This window comes from Coregonus clupeaformis, chromosome 11 (assembly GCF_020615455.1).
Source record: "Coregonus clupeaformis isolate EN_2021a chromosome 11, ASM2061545v1, whole genome shotgun sequence".
In the NCBI taxonomy this organism is placed as follows: domain Eukaryota; kingdom Metazoa; phylum Chordata; class Actinopteri; order Salmoniformes; family Salmonidae; genus Coregonus; species Coregonus clupeaformis.
In genome coordinates, this window is record NC_059202.1 from 28,916,100 (window position 1) to 28,939,483 (window position 23,384).

The 23,384-nt window shown below is 47.9% G+C and overlaps 1 protein-coding gene across 1 annotated transcript in view; it reads right to left on the reverse strand.

Moving 5' to 3' along the window:
• The window catches only part of crocc2 (ciliary rootlet coiled-coil, rootletin family member 2), an 83,750-nt gene that overhangs the window by 58,484 nt on the left and 1,882 nt on the right, over positions 1-23,384 (reverse strand). The window contains exons 3-7 of the mRNA XM_041845405.2: positions 21,612-21,842; positions 13,624-13,817; positions 7,105-7,232; positions 3,765-3,934; positions 3,193-3,372 (exon numbers count right to left, since the gene is read on the reverse strand). Of these exons, the coding sequence (XP_041701339.2) occupies positions 3,193-3,372; positions 3,765-3,934; positions 7,105-7,232; positions 13,624-13,817; positions 21,612-21,842 (903 nt within the window). The remainder of the gene's footprint in view (positions 1-3,192; positions 3,373-3,764; positions 3,935-7,104; positions 7,233-13,623; positions 13,818-21,611; positions 21,843-23,384) is intronic.

Consider the following 23,384-nt stretch of genomic DNA (forward strand, 5'->3'; position numbering starts at 1 on the left):
GTGATCACACTCTCCGTAGCCGATGTGAGTAAGACCTTTAAACAGGTCAACATTCACAAGGCAGCAGGGCGGATTACCATGACGTGTACTCCGAGCATGCGCTGACCAACTGGCAATTGTCTTCACTGACATTTTCAATCTGTCCCTGACTGAGTCTGTAATACCAACATGTTTCAAGCAGACCACCATAGTCCCTGTGCCCAAGAACACTAAGGTAACCTGCCTAAATGACTACCGACCCGTATCAGTCACGTCTGTTGCCATGAAGTGCTTTGAAAGGCTGGTCATGGCTCACATCAACAACATTATCCCAGAAACCCTAGACCCACTCCAATTTGCATACCGCCCCAACATATCCACAGATGACGCAATCTCTATTGCACTCCACACTGCCCTTTCCCACCTGGACAAGAGGAACACCTACGTGAGAATGCTATTCATTGACTACAGCTCAGCGTTCAACACCATAGTGCCCTCAAAGCTCATCACTAAGCTAAGGACCCTGGGACTAAACACCTCCCTCTGCAACTGGATCCTGGACTTCCTGACGGGCCGCCCCCAGGTGGTAAGGATAGGTACAACACATCTGCCACACTGATCCTCAACACGGGGGCCCCTCAGGGGTGCGTGCTCAGTCCCCTCCTGTACTCCCTGTTCACCCATGACTGCATGGCCAGGCACGACTCCAACACCAAATCAAATCAAATGAAATCGTATTTGTCACATAAACATGTTTAGCAGTTGTTATTGCGGGTGTAGTGAAATGCTTGTGTTTCTAGCTCCAACAGTGCAGTAGTATCTAACAATTCACAACAATACACACACATCTAAAAGTAAAAGTAAATAATAATAATAATAATAATCCAAATAATGGAATTAAGAAATATATAAATATTAGGACAAGAATGTCGGAGTGGCATAGACTAGAATACAGTAGAATAGAATACAGTATATACAAATGAGATGAGTAAAGCAAAAATATGTAAACATTATTAAAGTGACTAGTGTTCCATCATTAAAGTGGCCAGTGATTTCAAGTCTATGTATATAGGGCAGCAGCCTCTAAGGTGCAGGGTTACGTAACCGGGTGGAAGCCACCATCATTAAGTTTGCCGATGACACCACAGTGGTAGGCCTGATCACAGACAACGATGAGACAGCCTATAGGGAGGAGGTCAGAGACCTGGCCGTGTGGTGCCAGGACAACAACTTCTCCCTCAACGTGATCAAGACAAAGGAGATGATTGTGGACTACAGGAAAAGGAGGACCGAGCACGCCCCCATTCTCATCGACGGGGCTGTAGTGGAGCGGGTTGAGACCTTCAAGTTCCTTGGTGTCCACATCACCAACAAACTATCATGGTCCAAACACACCAAGACAGTTGTGAAGAGGGCACCACAAAGCCTATTCCCCCTCAGGAGACTGAAAAGATTTGGCATGGGTCCTCAGATCCTCAAAAAGTTATACAGCTGCACCATCGAGAGCATTCTGACTGGTTGCCTCACCACCTGGTATGGCAACTGCTCAGCCTCCGACCGCAAGGCACTACAGAGGGTAGTGCGTACAGCCCAGTATATCACTGGGGCCGAGCTTCCTGCCATCCAGGACCTCTATACCAGGCGGTGTCAGAGGAAGGCCCAAAAAATTGCCAAAGACGCCAGCCACCCTAGTCATAGACTGTTCTCTTTGCTACCGCACATATTTTTCACTTATCTATTTTTTACTTCAGTTTATTTTAGTTAATATTTTCTTAACACTTATTTTTCTTAAAACTGCATTGTTGGTTAAGGGTGTTAGGCCTACTGCTGCTAGGTAGCTCTCTCTCTGCTCTCCCCCTCCCCTCTGTCTGTCCTTGATTGCAGGAGTGAAGTCTGGTGTGCGGGAGTCAGGGTTCCAGCTGCAGCTCATTCACCATAATCACCTCAGCCTTTAAGACCCGGTCAAACCTGCCACTCATCGTCAGATCATAGTCAAGACGACCATATTATTGGAACCTGACTCCTGCCTCCGCTTCACTCCTGCCACCACCATCCTGCTTTCCACTACCGGACCTCCCTTTTGGACTCACCACGGACACTAGGACATTACGGTACCACACCTGCTCTGAACCTGGATCTGTTACCCTCCCTGTAAACCTGGACTTGCTCTTCCCCTATTATTGGAAACCTGGACAAATTGAACTTTGTAAATAAACCTGTTAAACCTTCTCTGGCTCGGTGTAGTTGTCTGCATTTGGGTTCAAATCCAGTTAAATCATGACAAAGGGCTTGTATTCAGCGGATGTGACAAATTACATTTGATTTGATTTAAGAAAGAGTAAGAACACATATCTCTAGATTACATAGAACACGCACACACAAACACACACACACACACAAACACACACACACACACACACACACACACACACACACACACACACACACACATATACACACACATACACACACACACACACAAACACACACACACACACACACACATACACATTCACGCGGACACACACACACACACACATACACATTCACGCGCACACACACACACACACACACACATACACGCACATACACGCACATACACGCACATACACGCACACACACACACACACACACATGCACACACATACACACACTCACACACACACACAATCAAGCTCCAAATGTCACATTTCTAAATTAGGGGTTAAGGTTTGGGATAGGGGTTAAAACCAAAAAAATAAACAAATGAGTGTCTACCATTGGAATTGAACATTTGACCTTCTGATCCAGAGTCAGGTTTTGTATAGGATTAAAACATTAAGTTCATTCAGAATGGTTAGGTTAAGGGTTGTTTGTGATAGTGTTAAACATACCACTGGGATTGAACACGACCTTCTGATCTGGAGTCAGGGGTTTGGGCCATTCACCATCCCTGTCCAAAACACCCTAGCAACACCAAGCCTCCTTGATGGGAATAGCTCTCACTGTTGCCCCTGTCCTCAGGACATGTACAGACGTCCAATTTCTAAATCAATCTTGAGCTATCTGCCTGCACACACACACACACACAAACACACAAACACACACACAAACACACACACAAACAAACACACACACACACACACACACACACACACACACACACACACACACACACACACACACAAACACAAACACACACAAACACACACAAACACAAACACACACCCCTACCTGCTGTTTTGTGCTCTCTGCCTGCAGGAGGCCATGGTTGCAGACTTGTTGTAGGCGGACCATCTCCTGCCGCAGCTGCTGCAGCTCAGCCTGGCTCTGTAGACGCTGATCCTCACAGTGTGAACGCAGCTGGGCCTCTGCACGCTCCCTCTGCAGGGTTAGCTCCACACACTGCTGCTCCTGTACGTCACACACACACACACGCACGCACGCACGCACGCACACACACACACACACACACACACGCACGCACACACATACACACAATTTATTTGTTATAAATAGAGCTGTGCTTCCATGCTATAGGTCATACAACGGTTTGACTGATGAGCATTTATGAAATGATCAGTCAGTTATGTACTGTGCTGTACTATAGAGATCAGTCAGTTATGTACTGTACTATAGAGATCAGTCAGTTATGTACTGTACTATAGAGATCAGTCAGTTATGTACTGTACTATAGAGATCAGTCAGTTATGTACTGTACTATAGAGAGGAGTTTGATGGCAGTCTCAGTAAAGTTCCTCTCCAGCAGCACCTAACAGTCGTCCAACAGCCCAGACGTACTTTACCTTCTCAATGTGTTCCTGCTCCAGTTGTTCTCTGTGACTGTGTTCTCTGTTGCTGAGGGCGATCTGGTGGTTCCTCTCTGTCTCAGCCAGCTTGGTCTCCAGTACCTTTCTCTCCTGCCCCGCCCGGGACACCTGCAGCTCAACCTCCGCCTTTAAACGGGCCACCTCGCCTGGACACACAGGTTCACATGAATCTGTCACTTTACAGCGATATTTATTTATAATGGAGAATTAGCAATGTGGTCCTTTGAGCCGGAACTCAATGCATTCATGATTACCCCTCCATGTCTTTTAAAAAAAGCATTAATTAGCAGACAGTTTCTCTCCTCCTCATCAGTTTCCATACTGTGAATAATTCATATTTATCCCGAGAGTCCCGGAAATAACACCAAAATCGGAAGTGCCCATTTAACAGTATAGCGTTGTTGAACCATACAAACTTTGTAACGGCAGTCAAACAAAAGTCAAATGATCAAAGTTGCTAAGCTTGCCAGATAACCTCCTTCAACAAATGGCAGAATATCCTATATTTGACTAAATGGAGTTGATGATTATACAGGTAGCAGATCAGCTCATGAATAACGGGGAGATGAAGACTGGAAATAGTTTAAATATCAAGATATCTTAACGGGGACCAACTATAAAAAAAAAAAAATATCTATCTCTCATACCGTTTTGTTGATCACACATTCTATAGCGAAGCTCCCATGTGGGCAGCAAGTACGAGAATCTTGGGAAATGTTATAGTGGTATTTTGACACGCATAGTCGAGATACGTGCTTTGATAATGCAACCTATGAATTACAGAATAAAGTTATGAATTTTCATGTCAGACAGGAGTCAGGATTTGGGTTTTCAGTGGGATTGGGACTGGACAGGATCTCTAAGACAGGAGAAGACATCATTTTTCCTCATGCCTCTCTGCATTGTTATCAGACCTCATGTCTGTGACAGAGATGCCTATGTAATGAACTGTGTATAGGACTATCAAATTTGTGACTGTCTGAAGAGTCACAATGTCAGCTCAAAGACGCATTCTTTTATAGGCTATGCTGTAGGGCAGGGTTCTTCAATTCCGGTCCTGGAGGGCCGAAACACTATTTCTACCTGGTAGTTAATTGCACTCACCTGGTGTCCCAGGTCTGAATTAGCCCCTGATTAGAAGGAGAGGATGAAAAACAGAGGTGTCTCGGCCCTCCAGGACCGGAATTGAAGAACCCTGCTGTAGGGGTTTCCCGTAAGGTTTATTAACTACATCCGGGTCGCGTGTCAATTATGCGGATGCTTTGCATTTTGTCTGAAGGCTTCCATGTGACATCCTGTTTGGATAATGTGCTATTGTATTTTTTTTTTTGGCTAATCTGATGCTGTCCATGTTGTTTATTTGGTGGAATTGCATTAGTGCAATTTAGGGGATTTTATTTGAAATTTCCCAGATCTTGTCATTTTATTTTTTCTGGAAATGTGAAGAGTGTTACTGGGACAGTCTCAGGATCCCGTTTACCCATGTTAATCCCTAGTTAATCTGGTGTGGTGTGGAGTGGAGTGGAGTGGAGTGGAGTGGAGTGGATTGGTGTGGAGTGGATTGGTGTGGAGTGGTGTAGTGTGGTGTGGAGTGGTGTAGTGTGGTGTGGAGTGGTGTGGAGTGGTATGGAGTGGTGTAGTGTGGTGTGGAGTGGTGTGGAGTGGTGTAGTGTGGTGTGGTGTGGAGTGGAGTGGATTGGTGTGGAGTGGTGTAGTGTGGTGTAGTGTGGAGTGGAGTGGATTGGTGTGGAGTGGTGTAGTGTGGTGTGGAGTGGTGTAGTGTGGTGTGGAGTGGAGTGGAGTGAATTGGTGTGGAGTGGTGTAGTGTGGTGTGGAGTGGTGTAGTGTGGTGTGGTGTGGTTTGGTGTGGAGTGGTGTAGTGTGGTGTAGTGTGGTGTGGTGTGGAGTGGTGTGGAGTGGATTGGTGTGGAGTGGTGTAGTGTGGTGTGGAGTGGAGTGGATTGGTGTGGAGTGGTGTAGTGTGGTGTGAAGTGGTGTAGTGTGGTGTGGAGTGGTGTAGTGTGGTGTGGAGTGGAGTGGATTGGTGTGGATTGGTGTGGAGTGGTGTAGTGTGGTGTGGTGTGGAGTGGTGTAGTGTGGTGTGGAGTGGTGTAGTGTGGTGTGGAGTGGTGTAGTGTGGTGTGGAGTGGAGTGGATTGGTGTGGAGTGGTGTAGTGTGGTGTGGTGTGGAGTGGTGTAGTGTGGTGTGGAGTGGTGTAGTGTGGTGTGGAGTGGTGTGGTGTGGTGTGGAGTGGATTGGTGTGGAGTGGTGTAGGGTGATTTGGAGTGGTGTAGTGTGGTGTGGAGTGGAGTGGATTGGTGTGGAGTGGTGTAGTGTGGTGTGGTGTGGAGTGGTGTAGTGTGGTGTGGAGTGGTGTAGTGTGGTGTGGAGTGGTGTGGTGTGGTGTGGAGTGGATTGGTGTGGAGTGGTGTAGTGTGGTGTGGAGTGGAGTGGATTGGTGTGGAGTGGTGTAGTGTGGTGTGGTGTGTAGTGGAGTGAAGTGGATTGGTGTGGAGTGGTGTAGTGTGGTGTTGAGTGGTGTAGTGTGGTGTGGTGTGGAGTGGATTGGTGTGGAGTGGTGTAGTGTGGTGTTGAGTGGTGTAGTGTGGTGTGGTGTGGAGTAGTGTAGTGTAGTGTACAGTTGTGTGGAGTGGTGTAGAGTTGTGTAGTGTGGTGTGGTGTGGAGAGGCATGGCAAGAGATGGAGGAGAGGCGAGAGAGAGTGAGAGAGAGAGCGAGAGAGAGAGAGAGAGAGAGAGAGAGAGAGAGACAGAGAGAGAGAGAGAGAGAGAGCGAGAGAGAGAGAGAGAGAGAGAGAGAGAGAGAGAGAGAGAGCGAGAGAGAGAGTGGGGGGCTAGGGACTTGGCACAGACAGCAGGAGAACAGCAGGAGGAAGAGAGCAGGACGACAGCAAGAGGACACGAGGAGGACAGGAGGATGACAGCAGGATGACAGGAGGAGGACAGCAGGATGACGACAGGAGGATGACAGCAGGACGAAAGCAAGATGACAGCAGGATGACAGCAGGACGACAGGAGGAGGACAGTAGGATGACAGCAGGACGACAGGAGGATGACAGTAGGATGACAGCAGGACGACAGTAAGAGGACAGGAGGATGACAGCAGGACGACAGTAGGAGGACAGGAGGATGACAGTAGGATGACAGCAGGACGACAGTAGGAGGACAGGAGGATGACAGTAGGATGACAGCAGGACGACAGTAGGAGGACAGGAGGATGACAGTAGGATGACAGCAGGACGACAGTAGGAGGACAGGAGGATGACAGCAGGTGTGTTTTTGTGTGCTGTACTCACGTGTCAGGGCCTCATCAGCCAGCGTTAGGGTGCTTCGCTCCCCCTCCAGCCTGTTCCTCTCCCCCTCCAGAGAGGACACTAGCTCCTGGCCCTCAAAGACACAAGTCTCTAGAGACTCCTTCTCCGCTCTGAGAGACAGTACATAGAGAGAGAATAAAGCATTTATTGAATTTAATTTCATTGAGAGAGAGCGAGAGAGACAGAGAGAGAGAGACAGAGAGAGAGACAGAGAGAGAGAGAGAGAGAGAGAGAGAGAGACAGAGAGAGAGAGACAGAGAGAGAGAGAGAGAGAGAGAGAGAAAACCACAGTGTGCCATCATAGCTGCAAGATTTGTGACCTGTTGCCACAAGAAAAGGGCAACCAATGAAGAACAAACACCATTGTAAATACAACCCATATTTATGTTGATTTATTTTCCCATTTGTACTTTAACTATTTGCACATTGTTACAACACTGTATATATACATAATATGACATTTGAAATGTCTTTATGTAACGATCCCGGCTGTCTGAGTCGGGTCCTGGTCGTAATCTCCAGTTTCCCGAGGGTTCGGGAACGCTCCGGGGAGCGCTCTGGTTTCCGCACCTGCTTCCCATTAGCAATCTGCACACCTGGGCCTAATCAGCACCTTTCTTAGGCTCTGGCCCAACATCCAGTTCCTGCCGGATCGTTAGCCATGAACAGTAGGTGTATCTGCGTATCAGTTAGAGTATCTAGCGTGAGTTTTTGTTGTTTTGTACTTTGTTGAGTTTTGTGTCCTTACCTCCGTTTTTGTTTCACCTGCAGTCACACGTCCGGAACCTTCACCCCACCTCTGCCTGATGGTCGGCGGCTGCCGAGCCATCACTGGACCTTGCACTGCACCCCCAACTACTCATCCACGCCGCCCGCTCTATCCCTGGAATATTCTGCACCTTTTGTTTGTATCCGAATAAACCCTCACTTTCGTTCAACTCTCCTTGTCCTGGTCTGCTTTTGGGTTCTGGCTGAGGGAACTGTGACAGAACGATCCGGCCAATTATGAACCCAGCGGACCTGGACTCCGTTCGCCATGCCATTACCCAGCAGGAGAAGATGTTGGGCCATCATAGCACGGTACTACAGGAGATCGCGTTGTCAGTTCGGAACCTTTCTACCGGCCTGATGGAGGTCCAGAACCAACGCCAGTGTCCGGTGGAGGATCCACTACCGGTTTCACCCATCTCGCCTGCCGCTTCTGAAGTTGTGTCCCTCCGTGAGCCCAAGGTTCCGACGCCGGATAAATATGAGGGGGAGCTGGGAGGATGCCGTTCCTTCCTTATGCAGTGTGGATTAGTGTTCGATCTACAGCCCTACTCTTATGCCACAGACAAGGCTAGGATAGCCTTTGTGATTGAGTTGCTGCGTGGTCGAGCGCTAGAGTGGGCTTCAGCCGTTTGGGAACGACAGGATCCCTGCATGGCTTCATACCAGGGGTTCACGGCCGAGATGAGGAAGCTCTTCGACCATTCCGTCCGAGGGAGGGACGCAGCTAGGCGCCTGTTTTCTCTTCACCAAGGAACTCGCAGCGTGGCCGACTTCGTGATCGAGTTCAAGACGTTGGCTGTGGAGAGTGGGTGGAACGAGGAGTCTTTGCAAGCGGCCTTTTACCAGGGTCTGTCGGAGCAGCTCAAGGATGGGTTGATCTCCTATCCGGAGCCTAGTGACCTGGACAGCTTGGTAGCCTTGTCTATTCGGGTGGATAATCGAGTCCGTGAGCGAAGGAGGGAGAAGCAATGGGGTCCATCCAATCGATCAGCTTCTCAGTTCCCAGTCGGGTCGGGTGGTGGTCCAGAACACGTCGATCATTCTCCTCCACAAAGGATTAGTGGAGAGGTCCTCTCTCCCGATTCTGAACCCATGCAAGTGGGGCGGCACGGGTTAACCAAGGAGGAGCGTCAACATAGACGTAGGACCAACTGCTGCCTCTACTGTGGTCGCTCGGGACATTACATCTCCACTTGCTCCCTGCGGTCGTCAAACTGCCCGGCTCGCTAAAGTTGGGAGGACTTTTAGCGAGCCAGTTTCAACCTCTCAGTACCTCTGTCAGACCCCGCTTCCCGGCTACCCTTGTGAACAGGAATCAGAGCTTAGCGCTTAACGCTCTTATCGATTCAGGTGCCGATGGAAGCTTTCTTGATGCCGAGTTGGTGGAACAGCTGGGGCTTTCCAAGGAGCAATTGCCGGAAGCCATTGAAGCGACCACTCTGAACGGCAGTAGTCTGGCACGTATCACGATGAGGACTGAACCGGTTAAGATGCGGTTGTCAGGGAATCATTCTGAGATGATTTCATTTTTCATTCTGCCGTCTTCCCATGTTCCTCTGGTCCTTGGATACCCCTGGCTGAAGGAACACAATCCCACGTTCGATTGGGTGACGGGCAAGGTAACGAGTTGGAGCCTGGATTGTCATGCTAACTGTCTCAAGACTGCCTGCCCTCATTCGGTTACCAGTCCGGTGATTGAGGCTAAACCTCCAGATTTGTCCCTGGTTCCCGAGACATATCACGATTTGGGGGAAGTTTTCAGTAAGCAGAAGGCTCTGTCACTCCCCCCCCCACCGACCATATGATTGTGCCATCAACCTGGTTCCTGGAGCTGTCTACCCCAAGGGAAGGTTATACAGTATCTCCCGACCTGAACGTGAGGCGTTGGAGACCTACATCAAGGAGTCCCTAGCTGCTGGTCTCGTTCGTCCCTCGTCATCACCCCTGGGGGCAGGATTCTTCTTTGTGGGTAAGAAGGATGGCTCTCTTCGACCATGTATTGATTATCGGGGGTTGAATGACATCACGGTCAAGAACAAGTATCCCCTGCCCTTGATGAGTTCTGCCTTCGACTCTTTACAGGGTGCTACGGTGTTCACCAAGTTAGACCCTACGCAATGCGTATCACCTGGTCCGGATCAGAGAGGGGGACGAGTGGTTGACGGGTTTCAATACACCGATGGGGCACTTCGAGTATCAGGTGATGCCGTTTGGACTGACCAATGCTCCAGCGGTATTCCAGAGTATGGTGAACGACGTCCTGAGAGATATGATCGGTCTCTTCGTGTTTGTTTACCTGGATGACATTCTGATCTTCTCGAAGGAACCTTCCGACCACGTCCAGCATGTCCGGCAGGTTCTGCAGCGATTATTGGAGAATCGCCTGTTCGTGAAGGCCGAGAAGTGCGAGTTTCACGCCCACACGACATCCTTTCTCGGGTACATCATCTCCAGGGGTGAGATTAGGATGGACCAGGAGAAGGTTAGAGCGGTTCTGGAATGGGCCCAGCCCGGTCACGAGATTGCAGCTCCAGAGATTTTTGGGGTTTGCGAATTTCTACCGCAGATTCATCCGGGATTACAGCCGTGTGGCCGCTCCATTAACTGCCTTGACTTCCAGCATCAGGACCTTCAAGTGGAATCCGGAGGCGGATCGAGCGTTTCTGGATTTGAAGAGGCGATTCACCAACGCACCGATTCTCTCTCAACCGGACACGGCCCGTCAGTTCGTCGTTGAAGTGGACGCGTCTGATGTGGGAGTTGGCGCCATCCTGTCGCAGCGATGCTCCACGGACAGTAAACTCCATCCCTGCGCCTACTACTCTCGTCGCCTTTCGCCTGCGGAGAGGAATTACGATGTGGGTAACCGGGAGCTTCTCGCGGTGAAACTTGCCTTGGAGGAGTGGCGCCACTGGTTGGAGGGGGCGGAGCAACCGTTTATTGTCTGGACTGACCACAAGAATCTTGCTTACGTGCAATCGGCTAAACGTCTCAACTCCCCGTCAGGCCAGGTGGGCGTTGTTTTTCGGACGATTCAAGTTTGTCCTGACGTTCCGACCTGGATCTAAGAACGGCAAGGCGGACGCCTTGTCCCGGATGTTCTCCAAGACGGAGGAGAGTGGGTCCAAGACCGAGACAATTCTCCCCCGGAACTGCGTTCGTGGGAGCAGTTATGTGGAGGATTGAGGAGGAGGTGCTGGCGGCCCTTCGGACTCAGCCCGGTCCCGGTAACGGTCCACCCGGTCGGTTGTTTGTGCCTGAGTCGGTTCGTCCTGCTGTTCTCAAATGGTCCCACGCCAGTAAGATGGCTTGTCACCCTGGCGTGGCTCGGACAATGGCGTTTCTTCGCAGACGTTTTGGTGGCCTGCCATGGCCGAGGATACTCGGGGGTTTTGTTGCTGCCTGTCCAGTGTGTGCGCAGAATAAGAGTACCAATCGGCCCAGCTCTGGACTACTTCACCCCCTTCCTATTCCCCGGCGTCCATGGTCGCATCTGGCCCTGGACTTCGTCACGGGGTTGCCCGCTTCTGAGGGGAACACGGTCGTTCTGACTATCGTGGACAGGTTCAGCAAGTTCGCCCACTTTGTGCCTATTGCCAAGCTTCCCTCTGCCTCGGAGACGTCCGAGATCCTGGTCAGGGAGGTTTTCAGGGTCCACGGTTTGCCCAGTGATATCGTTTCCGACCGTGGCCCTCAGTTTACCTCTGCTGTCTGGAAGTCCTTCTGTTTGGCCATTGGAGCTACAGTCAGTCTCACATCTGGTTTTCACCCCCCAATCCAATGGTCAGGCGGAGAGAGCCAACCAGAAGATGGAATCCACGCTACGCTGTCTGGTCTCTTCCAACCCCACCTCCTGGGCCTCTCAGTTGCCTTGGGTTGAGTATGCCCACAATACTCTCCCCTACATCTGCCACTGGGATGTCTCCCTTCCAGTGCCTGTATGGCTACCAACCTCCCCTGTTCCCTTCTCAGGAGAAGGGAGCTCTCTGTGCCTTCTGTTCAGGCCCATATTCGTCGTTGCCACCGGACCTGGCATCGGGCCAGAAAGGCACTCCTTAGAGGTTCGGACCGGTATCAGCTCCAGGCGAATCGTCGCCGGACCCCCGCTCCCACCTATACCATCGGAGATAGGGTTTGGTTGGCCACACGGGATCTTCCGTTACGGACTGAGTCTAGGAAGTTGTTACCGAAGTTTATTGGTCCGTTTGTGGTGGAGAAGGTGATCAATCCAGTGGCAGTGCGACTCAAACTACCGAGGACGCTCAGAGTCCATCCCACCTTTCATGTCTCCTGCCTCAAGCCTGTCTTCCTCAGTCCTCTGTTGCCTCCTCCGCCTCCTCCTCCTCCTCCTCCTCGGATGATCGGAGGTGGTCCTGCCTACACGGTGCGTCGCATTATGGATTCCAGACGGCGGGGCCGGGGGTTCCAGTATCTCGTGGACTGGGAGGGGTATGGTCCTGAAGAGAGGAGTTGGATTCCGCGGCGACAGGTCCTAGATGCGGATCTCATCAGGGACTTTTACCGCCTCCATCCTGGCGCTCCGGGAGTCCGCCCGGTGGCGTTCGTCGGAGGGGGGTACTGTAACGATCCCGGCTGTCTGAGTCGGGTCCTGGTCGTAATCTCCAGTTTCCCGAGGGTTCGGGAACGCTCCGGGGAGCGCTCTGGTTTCCGCACCTGCTTCCCATTAGCAATCTGCACACCTGGGCCTAATCAGCACCTTTCTTAGGCTCTGGCCCAACATCCAGTTCCTGCCGGATCGTTAGCCATGAACAGTAGGTGTATCTGCGTATCAGTTAGAGTATCTAGCGTGAGTTTTTGTTGTTTTGTACTTTGTTGAGTTTTGTGTCCTTACCTCCGTTTTTGTTTCACCTGCAGTCACACGTCCGGAACCTTCACCCCACCTCTGCCTGATGGTCGGCGGCTGCCGAGCCATCACTGGACCTTGCACTGCACCCCCAACTACTCATCCACGCCGCCCGCTCTATCCCTGGAATATTCTGCACCTTTTGTTTGTATCCGAATAAACCCTCACTTTCGTTCAACTCTCCTTGTCCTGGTCTGCTTTTGGGTTCTGGCTGAGGGAACTGTGACACTTTATTCTTTTGAAACTTCTGAGTGTAATGTTTACTGTTAATATTTATTGTTTATTTCACTTTTGTTTACTATCTACTTCACTTGCTTTGGCAATGTTAACATACGTTTCCCATGCCAATAAAGCCCTTGAATTGAAAATTGAATTGAAATTGAATTGAGAGAGAGAGAGAGAGAGAGAGAGAGAGAGAGAGAGAGAGAGAGAGAGAGAGAGAGAGAGAGAGAGAGAGAGAGAGAGAGAGAGAGAGAGAGAGAGAGAGAGAGAGAGAGAGAGAGAGAGAGAGAGAGAGAGAGAGAGAGAGAGAGAGAGAGAGAGAGAGAGAGAGAGAGGAGGTTCATTTTTCATCTACTACTGCAGTACAATAAAACACACGTGCACATACACGCACGCACACACACACACACACACACACACAGTGTGGTAAATTGGTTAGGGCTCTGAACATAGGACCATTGAAACCCTATATGTGGCTGAAGCAGTAAAGTCCAATGAACCATGGTTGGTATACTCTGTCAATAAAACCCAACCTGAAACGTCTTGTTACACGCTACGGTACTGTTCTTACTGTACAATAAACAGACACACATAACCCCCCCACCACCCTTCTCCAACCCAAACCCGAACACACACTGCCCTACCTGAGAATGGCCAGCTCCTGTGCCAGGCCCCAGGCCCTGCGGTCAGCAGCAGTCAGCTGGACCCCCAGACTGGCCTTGTCCTTGGCCAGATCCTCTCGGTCACGGTGGGCCCTCTGTAGGGCCACAGCCTGGCTGTCCAGCTCTCTACTGCTGGAGGTCAGTTGGTCGGACAGGGAGTGGACCTGCTCTTTGACCTGGGAAGGCACACAGGAACACATCATAGGACATCACAACAACCAATCACAGACCGCTGCTATGACAGGGACCTGCTAACTGACACAGATACACATCCCAGACCTGCTAACTGACACAGATACACATCTCAGACCTGCTAACTGACACAGATACACATCCCAGACCTGCTAACTGACACAGATACACATCCCAGACCTGCTAACTGACACAGATACACATCCTAGACCTGCTAACTGACACAGATACACATCCCAGACCTGCTAACTGACACAGATACACATCCCAGACCTGCTAACTGACACATATGCACATCCCAGACCTGCTAACTGACACAGATACACATCCCAGACCTGCTAACTGACACAGATACACATCCCAGACCGCTGACCTTGGGATGAACACACTCTCATCGATTTACACAGTCATGGTAACAATGTCCCAAAGTTATTGTGGTGGTAATAAAGTATTAATGACTAAGATATCTATATATATTGAAAATCTGAAAATCACATTGTAGGATTTTTAATGAATTTATTTGCAAATTATGGTGGAAAATAAGTATTTGGTCACCTACAAACAAGCAAGATTTCTGGCTCTCACAGACCTGTAACTTCTTCTTTAAGAGGCTCCTCTGTCCTCCACTCGTTACCTGTATTAATGGCACCTGTTTGAACTTGTTATCAGTATAAAAGACACCTGTCCACAACCTCAAACAGTCACACTCCAAACTCCACTATGGCCAAGACCAAAGAGCTGTCAAAGGACACCAGAAACAAAATTGTAGACCTGCACCAGGCTGGGAAGACTGAATCTGCAATAGGTAAGCAGCTTGGTTTGAAGAAATCAACTGTGGGAGCAATTATTAGGAATTGGAAGACATACAAGACCACTGATAATCTCCCTCGATCTGGGGCTCCACGCAAGATCTCACCCCGTGGGGTCAAAATGATCACAAGAACGGTGAGCAAAAATCCCAGAACCACACACGGGGGGACCTAGTGAATGACCTGCAGAGAGCTGGGACCAAAGTAACAAAGCCTACCATCAGTATCACACTACGCCGCCAGGGACTCAAATCCTGCAGTGCCAGACGTGTCCCCCTGCTTAAGCCAGTACATGTCCAGGCCCGTCTGAAGTTTGCTAGAGTGCATTTGGATGATCCAGAAGAGGATTGGGAGAATGTCATATGGTCAGATGAAACCAAAATATAACTTTTTTGGTAAAAACTCAACTCGTCGTGTTTGGAGGACAAAGAATGCTGAGTTGCATCCAAAGAACACCATACCTACTGTGAAGCATGGGGGTGGAAACATCATGCTTTGGGGCTGTTTTTCTGCAAAGGGACCAGGGCGACTGATCCGTGTAAAGGAAAGAATGAATGGGGCCATGTATCGTGAGATTTTCAGTGAAAACCTCCTTCCATCAGCAAGGGCATTGAAGATGAAACGTGGCTGGGTCTTTCAGCATGACAATGATCCCAAACACACCGCCCGGGCAACGAAGGAGTGGCTTCGTAAGAAGCATTTCAAGGTCCTAGAGTGGCCTAGCCAGTCTCCAGATCTCAACCCCATAGAAAATCTTTGGAGGGAGTTGAAAGTCTGTGTTGCCCAGCGACAGCCCCAAAACATCACTGCTCTAGAGGAGATCTGCATGGAGGAATGGGCCAAAATTCCAGCAACAGTGTGTGAAAACCTTGTGAAGACTTACAGAAAACGTTTGACCTGTGTCATTGCCAACAAAGGGTATATAACAAAGTATTGAGAAACTTTTGTTATTGACCAAATACTTATTTTCCACCATAATTTGCAAATAAATTCATTAAAAATTCTACAATGTGATTTTCTGGATTTTTTTCCCACATTCTGTCTGTCATAGTTGACTTGTACCTATGATGAAAATTACAGGCCTCTCTCATCTTTTTAAGTGGGAGAACTTGCACAATTGGTGGCTGACTAAATACTTTTTTCCCCCACTGTATATATATATATATAATTTGTAGTATGAGATACAGTAAGAGATATGTTTTCAATGTTCTACGATAACGTGGTATCGTATCTTCTCTGGGTTCGTACACTTTAGGGTCAAACAAGTGTCGCGAAGCCGTCGCATTTCCAGAACCTTCCCCCCACGTGAAGGAGTAAAAGCCGTCACATTTCCAGAACCTTCCCCCCACGTGAAGGAGTAAAAGCCGTCACATTTCCAGAACCTTCCCCCCACGTGAAGGAGTAAAAGCCGTCACATTTCCAGAACCTTCCCCCCACGTGAAGGAGTAAAAGCCGTCACATTTCCAGAACCTTCCCCCCACGTGAAGGAGTAAAGCCGTCACATTTCCAGAACCTTCCCCCCACGTGAAGGAGTAAAGCCGTCACATTTCCAGAACCTTCCCCCACGTGAAGGAGTAAAAGCCGTCACATTTCCAGAACCTTCCCCCACGTGAAGGAGTAAAAGCCGTCACATTTCCAGAACCTTCCCCCCACGTGAAGGAGTAAAAGCCGTCACATTTCCAGAACCTTCCCCCCCACGTGAAGGAGTAAAAGCCGTCACATTTCCAGAACCTTCCCCCACGTGAAGGAGTAAAAGCCGTCACATTTCCAGAACCTTCCCCCACGTGAAGGAGTAAAAGCCGGCATTTCCAGAACCTTCCCCACGTGAAGGAGTAAAAGCCGTCACATTTCCAGAACCTTCCCCCCCACGTGAAGGAGTAAAAGCCGTCACATTTCCAGAACCTTCCCCCACGTGAAGGAGTAAAAGCCGTCACATTTCCAGAACCTTCCCCCCACGTGAAGGAGTAAAAGCCGTCACATTTCCAGAACCTTCCCCCCACGTGAAGGAGTAAAAGCCGTCACATTTCCAGAACCTTCCCCCCACGTGAAGGAGTAAAAGCCGTCACATTTCCAGAACCTTCCCCCACGTGAAGGAGTAAAAGCCGTCACATTTCCAGAACCTTCCCCCCACGTGAAGGATTAAAAGCCGTCACATTTCCAGAACCTTCCCCCCACGTGAAGGAGTAAAAGCCGTCACATTTCCAGAACCTTCCCCCACGTGAAGGAGTAAAAGCCGTCACATTTCCAGAACCTTCCCCCCACGTGAAGGAGTAAAAGCCGTCACATTTCCAGAACCTTCCCCCCACGTGAAGGAGTAAAAGCCGTCACATTTCCAGAACCTTCCCCCACGTGAAGGAGTAAAAGCCGCCACATTTCCAGAACCTTCCCCCCCACGTGAAGGAGTAAAATACGTCACATTTCCAGAACCTTCCCCCCACGTGAAGGAGTAAAAGCCGTCACATTTCCAGAACCTTCCCCCCACGTGAAGGAGTAAAAGCCGTCACATTTCCAGAACCTTCCCCCCACGTGAAGGAGTAAAAGCCGTCACATTTCCAGAACCTTCCCCCCACGTGAAGGAGTAAAAGCCGTCACATTTCCAGAACCTTCCCCCCACGTGAAGGAGTAAAAGCCGTCACATTTCCAGAACCTTCCCCCCACGTGAAGGAGTAAAAGCCGTCACATTTCCAGAACCTTCCCCCCACGTGAAGGAGTAAAAGCCGTCACATTTCCAGAACCTTCCCCCCACGTGAAGGAGTAAAAGCCGTCACATTTCCAGAACCTTCCCCCCACGTGAAGGAGTAATGCGTGTTGAGCTCCGCCCAAGCAAAGCATTTGATTGGTTTGACGTGTTTTGATTGTGTTTGACTGGTGCTGCGTGTTAAGCTCCACCTAGACGATTAAACTCAATGATTTTACGAGTTGAGCGGCGACTAGTGTGGGTGAACTTGAGCTTCGACGTGACATGAAATTACACCCGAGATTGTTCTGCTCCATTCCGCCCACACTAGTCGCCGCTCAACTCCATCGTAAATCGCGGAGTTCAGTTTAGACAGCTAAGCTCCGCCCAAGAAAGGCATTTGATTGGTTTAAAGATGTTGCGAGGCGTCACACTCATTTACACCCGTGTTTCCACCACTTTTTACAGGTTGAAGTTGATTGTCATGTAAGTTGCCATGGAGGCAGAACTGAGCGATTTCCACTAGATGGGCCAGCTGCAAAATTGGCTATATCTTAAAAATGAGTTAGCAGTGTGGTTAAGGTTAGGTTTCAAATCTGATCTTATGACTTTGTGGCTGTGCTAGCTAGTGACCACTCTGCAGAGCTGCCTCCGGGACAAGATTCATGACAATAAATGCCAACCTGCCCCCCCCTTTTTAGCTATTTTTCGGGCCATAGACTTCACCAGGCTTACCGATTAGGAAAGCCTGGTTCTCGACGAGGCTAGGGTCAAACGTTCACGATATCTAAACTGTTATTCACCGTATGGTAATCCTATATCATGCAGTAACATAAAAAAAAAAAAAAAAACGGGATATTGCACGTCAATCAGAGAGTTAAGTTTAGGTTGAGGCTCCAGGGGAAAAAGTAATGGGCTAGGTCCCAAATGCCCCCCCGCATTACCTTCATATTCCCTACGTAGTGCACTACTTTTGACCAGAGCCCTATGGACCCTGGTCAAAAGTAGTGCACTAGGGAACAGGGTGCTGTTTGGGACGTACCATGGTAGTTTACTATAACCGCTCACAATGCAGGATATCATAATATTACCCTGTAATTCCAGAGCTTTCCCTGCTGAGTGGAAAAGGCCATTTCCTGACATACTATGTCTCAAATTCCCTATGTAGTGCACTACTTTAGACCAGAGAATGGCACCCTATTCCCTATATAGTGCACTACTTTAGACCAGAGAATGGCACCCTATTCCCTATATAGTGCACTACTTTAGACCAGAGAATGGCACCTATTCCCTATAGTGCACTACTTTTAGACTCAGAGAATGGCACCCTATTCCCTATATAGTGCACTACTTTAGACCAGAGAATGGCACCCTATTCCCTATATAGTGCACTACTTTAGACCAGAGAATGGCACCCTATTCCCTAGATAGTGCACAACTTTTGACCGGAGCTAAAGTAGTGCACTACATAGGGAATAAGGGGTAGTGCTGAGCGATTAGTGCTCAATGAGGTCGGTTCGGTTTCGGTTCGATTATTACAAAAATAATCAAGTTTTGGATTTCGGTTTAGTATTTTTTAAACATGAAATGTAATCTGGAATAATGACGTTACAATGACTTTAGAGCTTTTTAATGGAAATTCCAAAGCCAAAAATAGTGAACATTCAACTGCCAAAACACTGAAAATATTCCACATTGGGTAGACAATAGAAAAACAAGAAATTACTGTGACATTAAAAAATATGGATTTGTTTTATTTGATGACTTTATTATTTTTTAATTCCTTAAAGTAATAATCTCATCTCTGCTCAGGCAGTAGCAGTCAGCCAGCCAGACCAACTAACGTTATGTGCTCCCCATACTGATTCAGAGGGATTGGGTTAAATGCGGAAGATACATTTCAGTTGAATTCATTCAGTTGATACTGACTAGGTATCCCCCTTTACCTTCCTTTCCCTTCCTTTTACTGTACTGTCTTTAGTCATCTTATTTAGCTATCCTAACTAGAGATCCCTGGAGAGCTGTCTGACTAAATCATTATACTAGTTCTTCAAAGTAGATGAGGTATACTTTCACAAACTGTCCCTCCTTGTTGTGTCGTGTACAAATCAAATCAAATGTTTATTTGTCACATGCGCCGAATACAACAGGTGTAGACCTTACAGTGAAATGCTTACTGACAAGCCCTTAACCAACAATGCAGTTTTAAGAAAAAATAAGTGTTAAGTAAAAAATAGATAACTAAAAAATAAAAATAATGAAAGAGCAGCAGTAAAATAAAATAACAGTAGGGAGGCTACAGTGGGGGGAGTATTTAGTCAGCCACCAATTGTGCAAGTTCTCCCACTTAAAAAGATGAGAGGCCTGTAATTTTCATCATAGGTACACGTCAACTATGACAGACAAATTGACAAAAAAAATCCAGAAAATCACATTGTAGGATTTTTAATGAATTTATTTGCAAATTATGGTGGAATATAAGTAAAATCCTACAATGTGATTTTCTGGATTTTTTTTGTCAATTTGTCTGTCATAGTTGACGTGTACCTATGATGAAAATTACAGGCCTCTCTCATCTTTTTAAGTGGGAGAACTTGCACAATTGGTGGCTGACTAAATACTTTTTTCCCCCACTGTATATACAGGGGTACCGGTACAGAGTCTTGACTTGATTTCTTCCGATTTTTCTTATGAATGATTTGATTTCTCTCTAGAGAAACGTCGCATTGGGCTCACAAAACAAACAAACTAAATGGAATTCAAGTAATTGAACCGACGTCGGTCAGTAGTTGTTTAATAACCAAACCCCCCCACCAAAATGTTGGTTAATCGTTCAGCACTAATAAGGGGCCATTTGGGACACATCACACATCCTGCAGTTATACACGCTGACTCACTCTAACTAACCCCCACTCACATCTAATAGTTCAGTACAATAGCACTGTTTGAACACCAATAATGATTGTCATTTTGTTTTTGGAAATGAACTAACTAAAATATTATCTTATAGCCTCTCATTAGTTAAATACGGAGAAGCATTAGACCAATATTAGGAGTGTGAATTGCTCCGAAAAAGAGCTAAAAACCACAAGCAGAAAGAGATGGTGTGCCATAGCTAAGCTTGTTTTATACACGGCTAATTTACTTTCACAGATAAGTTATCTGAAAATGTTTGGAAGGGATTTGTCCAGATAGAATGTTTAGAATCGTGAAAATTCTCTCTCTCAACACAGAGTTCCACTGTTCCATAGGACAGATAATAAAACACTAATGGAACGATTGTCTCCCCCTGTAGCTCAGTTGGTAGAGTGTGGCGCTTGCAACGCCAGGGTTGTGGGTTCGTTTCCCACGGGGGGGGCCAGTATGAAAAATGTATGCACTCACTAACTGTAAGTCGCTCTGGATAGGAGCGTCTGTAAAATGTAAATGTAATTTCTATTGTTTCTGAGAGGAAACGGCACAGGAGAGATCTGGGATCGGGATTAAGAGGGAAGGAGGGAGGGAGGGAGTACAGCCGTACAGGCGCTAATTTATTGGTTCTTCTGCTGCGATATTACATGTCTGTAATATCTATTTATCCTTTCCAGCTCACATGCGTACACGAGGATCCCCTGCCTCCCTTCTCCCATGTTCCTCATAAAACACATAGCAGAGCCAAGACTCACATCCCATCAGAGAGAGAAGGTGTTGAGTACCAAGGCAGATGGATCCAATATCTCCTATTGCGTTTTAATGTGACAACGAGACCCATAAAGCTGCTCAAAGCTGTGAATCACTAGTGGCGTGACTCCCTTAGGTGGAGGAGAATGGGGGGAGGAAGGAGGAGGGGGAGGAAGAGGAGGGAGGGAGGGAGGGAGGGAGAGAGAGAGGTAGGGAGAGAGGAAGGAAGGAAGGAAGGAAGGAAGGAAGGAAGGAAGGAAGGAAGGAAGGAAAGAAGGAAGGAAGGAAGGAAGGAAGGGAGGGAGGGAGGGAGGGAGGGAGGAGGGAGGGAGGGAGGGAGGGAGGGAGGGAGGAAGGAAGGAAGGAAGGAAGGAAGGAAGGAAGGAAGGAAGGAAGGAAGGAAGGAAGGAAGGAAGGAAGGAAGGAAGGAAGGAAGGAAGGAAGGTTGGCAGGTAGGGAGAGATGTAGGGAGAGAGGAAGGAAGGAAGGAAGGAAGGAAGGAAGGAAGGAAGGAAGGAAGGAAGGAAGGAAGGAAGGAAGGGAGGGAGGGAGGGAGGGAGGAGGGAGGGAGGGAGGGAGGGGGGGAGGGAGGGAAGGAGGGAGGGAGGACCAAAAGGAGGTCTGAGCCTGACCTGTGCATGCTGTTCCAGGATTTGGTTGTTCTCCCTCCGCAGCAGTGCCAGTTCAGCCTCCAGTCTCTGGTTGTTTTCCTGCAGGAGGCTATAGGAGGTCTCCAGGGCCCGTCTGTCAGCAGTCAGGTCCTGGAGCTCCTGCTGCAGCCTCCCCATCTCCTCCCTGGCCGAAGCCCTCTCCCCCTCCGCCTCCCGACGACGCTCACCTACCTCCGCCTTCTCACCCTCGATCTGGAAGCACATGCAATCATCTTGGATTCATCTCAATTAATGTTTCTGTGATTCCTCACCTCCTCCTCACCTCACCTCCTTCTCAGCTGTGCCTCTCATCTGAACTTCGTCTTCTTTAGTTTTGAGAAGAAGGTGAAGAGAGGTTTGTCAAGGTAGTACTGAAGAACCCTCCTTCAGGTCGCCTCTGAGTCAGACTGATAGTAGTAGTACATTAGTAGTACATTAGTAGTATAGTAGTATTATAGTAGTACTAGTAGTAGTAGTATTATAGTAGTAGTAGTAGTAGCAGTAGCAGTAGCAGTAGAAGTAGCAGTAGCAGTAGCAGTAGCAGTAGTAGTATAGTAGCAGTAGCAGTAGCAGTAGCAGTAGCAGTAGCAGTAGCAGTAGTAGCGGTAGTAGTAGCGGTAGTAGTAGTAGTAGTAGTATAGTAGCAGTAGCAGTAGCAGTAGTAGTAGTAGTAGTAGTAGTATAGTAGTAGTAGTAGTAGTAGTAGTATTATAGTAGTACTACTAGTAGTAGTATTATAGTAGTAGTAGCAGTAGCAGTAGCAGTAGCAGTAGCAGTAGCAGTAGCAGTAGTAGCGGTAGTAGTAGCGGTAGTAGTAGTAGTAGTAGTATAGTAGCAGTAGCAGTAGCAGTAGTAGCAGTAGTAGTAGTAGTATAGTAGTAGTAGTAGTAGTAGTAGTAGTAGTAGTAGTAGTATAGTAGTACTAGTAGTAGTATAGTAGTATAGTAGTAGTAGTAGTAGCAGTAGCAGTAGTAGTAGTAGTAGTAGTAGTATAGTAGCAGTAGCAGTAGCAGTAGTAGTATAGTAGCAGTAGCAGTAGCAGTAGCAGTAGCAGTAGCAGTAGTAGCGGTAGTAGTAGCGGTAGTAGTAGTAGTAGTAGTATAGTAGCAGTAGCAGTAGTAGTAGTAGTAGTAGTAGTAGTAGTAGTAGTAGTATAGTAGTAGTAGTAGTAGTAGTAGTAGTATAGTAGTATTATAGTAGTACTAGTAGTAGTATAGTAGTATAGTAGTAGTAGTAGTAGCAGTAGCAGTAGTAGTAGTAGTAGTAGTAGTAGTAGTAGTAGTAGTATAGTAGCAGTAGCAGTAGCAGTAGCAGTAGTAGTATAGTAGCAGTAGCAGTAGCAGTAGTAGTATAGTAGTAGCAGTAGTAGTAGTAGTAGTAGTAGTAGTAGTAGTATAGAAGCAGTAGTAGTAGTAGTATAGTATAGTAGCAGTAGTAGTAGTAGTAGTAGTAGTAGTAGTAGTAGTAGTAGTAGTAGTAGTAGTAGTAGTAGTAGTAGCAGTAGTAGTAGTAGTAGTATAGTAGCAGTAGTAGTAGTAGTAGTAGTATAGTAGTAGTAGTAGTAGTAGTAGTAGTAGTAGTAGTAGTAGCAGTAGTAGTAGCGGTAGCAGTAGTAGTAGTAGTAGTAGTAGCAGTAGCAGTAGCAGTAGTATAGTAGTAGTAGTAGTAGTAGTAGTAGTAGTAGTAGTAGTAGTAAAGTAGCAGTAGCGGTAGCAGTAGCAGTAGCAGTAGTAGTAGTAGTAGTAGTAGCAGTAG